Genomic DNA, 2,077 nt, shown 5'->3' with positions numbered 1-2,077 from the left:
TTATGGATATCGAGTACATCTAGCGACAGGGAGGTCATATTTTCAATTCCCACTGTGGGAGCGTTCTTTAGACTTCCCCCACAGAAACCAAATATTGACTCTATCTAAGAAACAAACAAAACAGCCTCTAAATGACCCTTAGACTTTCAATCCAATCGAGATAAAATAAATGGCTTGAAACAAAGACCCATATAAATATTAAAAGCTGCTTTTGATTCTGATTTGTGTACTCATTATTATTTTTTATACGTGAATACAAAATTCATACAATGTTCATGATGAGCGGAGCATAATGCGCCGTGTGCGACGTTAATCGGGGAAGAGAAACGTGTTTACTTTTATTTGAAATAGAACGTCCTGATAATGATTTGATGTTAACAACAGCCTCGTGGAAGATTGCAAGCTACAGCTTAAATTCAATGCAACCTGCTGCCTGAAAAATGAAAACAGAGCGTAGCTGCAGAGGATCGTATTTTTACAAGCATGTCTCAAGCATCCGTCCCAAGACCCTTGTTCACCAACCCTTTCCTAGCCTTTAGAAGTACTTGAGTGTTTTTGTTTAACAGGCTTTTAATTTAATTGATGATATTGACAACTTCTTCTAAATAAGCCTTGGGCTAAATGCCAAGTTACACAACCATTCTGTTTTAAAAATATAGTTTTAAGAAGTTTATTCTTCAATTGAAGTATAACAGTGTGTCTGTGATTATGGATCCAGTTGTCATATCTTTCGTCTGAAGATCAGGGATCTCAAATACTATAATAAACGTGCAGTTAAAAAGATTATTTTATTGATACGAAGAGGTTAAACAAAGTTATTTGGTTACTTGCATTCACTATTTTATTGATATATTTCCTGAAAATAATAATGTCTGTTTTTGTACTTAGTTCAATACTCATTTACGAACAAAGATATAAACGCGAAAGTCAGCCTCCTCATACATAGGCGAAAGTCTCCCGACGTCAACTTGCGTGTACTGGCGAATAAGACAGTAAAATTCGTTCAGATTAGTATATGTACGTTGCACATCGTTGGTGGTGTTCGTATGGATGCGTTTGTGAGCTTTTGCATCCGTTGCGATTAGTTCTGTTCGTCGGAAAATTTTAAACATGTTGAAAATGTGTTTGCGAATAACAGTTTTGTCTATCGTTCGTTAAAATTCGTTTAAATACGTTAGCCGATCGGGAATTCTTCACAAAGCGTTCGTCAACTGGCGTTAGAGGTCGCAGCTCTCATCTAATTTGCATATCATGATTACTTGATTTGAATATCAAGCGAAAGAGGACAATCCGAAAACAAATTTTTGAGATGGCTTGTGAACTTCTGCGATTGGTATTGTAGAGAATTGAATCCGACGCTTTTAAGCGATTTATAACGATAAGTTAACGTTCAGAAAACGAACGGTATACGCTCGTATACGAATCAATCCGATAAGCGAATTTTTGCAATCCATCCGAATAATAGCGCTCCTGATTGTTTTAGTAGTTTATGCAGAAATATGCCTATATTATATATATATAATATTGAACGTATCATTATTTCTTCGTCAAATGGAAGATTTACAACGCCTGAAACTGCAGTATGTTGCTGCTATGGCCAAACAACAAGTAGTCGAGCAACAACTAAACATACACCGGTTTCTCAGAGGCCGAATAAGGTGGAGAAGAGGAGCCAGAGCACGTAATATATGGAGAAGACCATTGCTGCATACCGGAAGACGGCGCCAATTTTGCATCTATAATCAGCTCATGGTTGAGCTCTGAAAAGAATATCCTGGAACATTTAAGAAATTCCTCCGCATGCCTTCTGAAATGTACGATGAAATGTTGGGAAGGGTTCGTCATCGCCTCGTGAAGCAACACACTCGGTACAGGGAGCCCTTGGATCCAGGGCTAAAGTTAGCTGCCACACTACGTCACCTGGTTTCTGGTGTCAAGTACTCAGGCATGCAGTATTCCTGGCGGGTCGCTGAGAATATACTCCCTGTAGTGGTCAGAGACGTGTGTCATGCTATATGTGAAGAATATGTTGATGAGGTTATGATAGCACCCTCCACACCTGAAGAATGGAGACAAC

The 2,077-nt window shown here is 38.6% G+C and overlaps 1 protein-coding gene across 1 annotated transcript in view; it reads left to right on the top strand.

The window, feature by feature from the left end:
- Positions 1 to 1,800: 1,800 nt before the first annotated feature.
- LOC127852429 (uncharacterized) overlaps positions 1,801 to 2,077 on the top strand; it is a 1,453-nt gene continuing 1,176 nt past the window's right edge. The window contains exon 1 of the mRNA XM_052386384.1: positions 1,801 to 2,077. This exon is cut by the window's right edge and continues 186 nt beyond it. Coding sequence (XP_052242344.1) covers positions 1,801 to 2,077 — 277 coding nt within the window.

This window comes from Dreissena polymorpha, chromosome 12 (assembly GCF_020536995.1).
Source record: "Dreissena polymorpha isolate Duluth1 chromosome 12, UMN_Dpol_1.0, whole genome shotgun sequence".
NCBI classification, from domain to species: domain Eukaryota; kingdom Metazoa; phylum Mollusca; class Bivalvia; order Myida; family Dreissenidae; genus Dreissena; species Dreissena polymorpha.
This window is presented reverse-complemented; position numbering and strand designations above follow the sequence as displayed.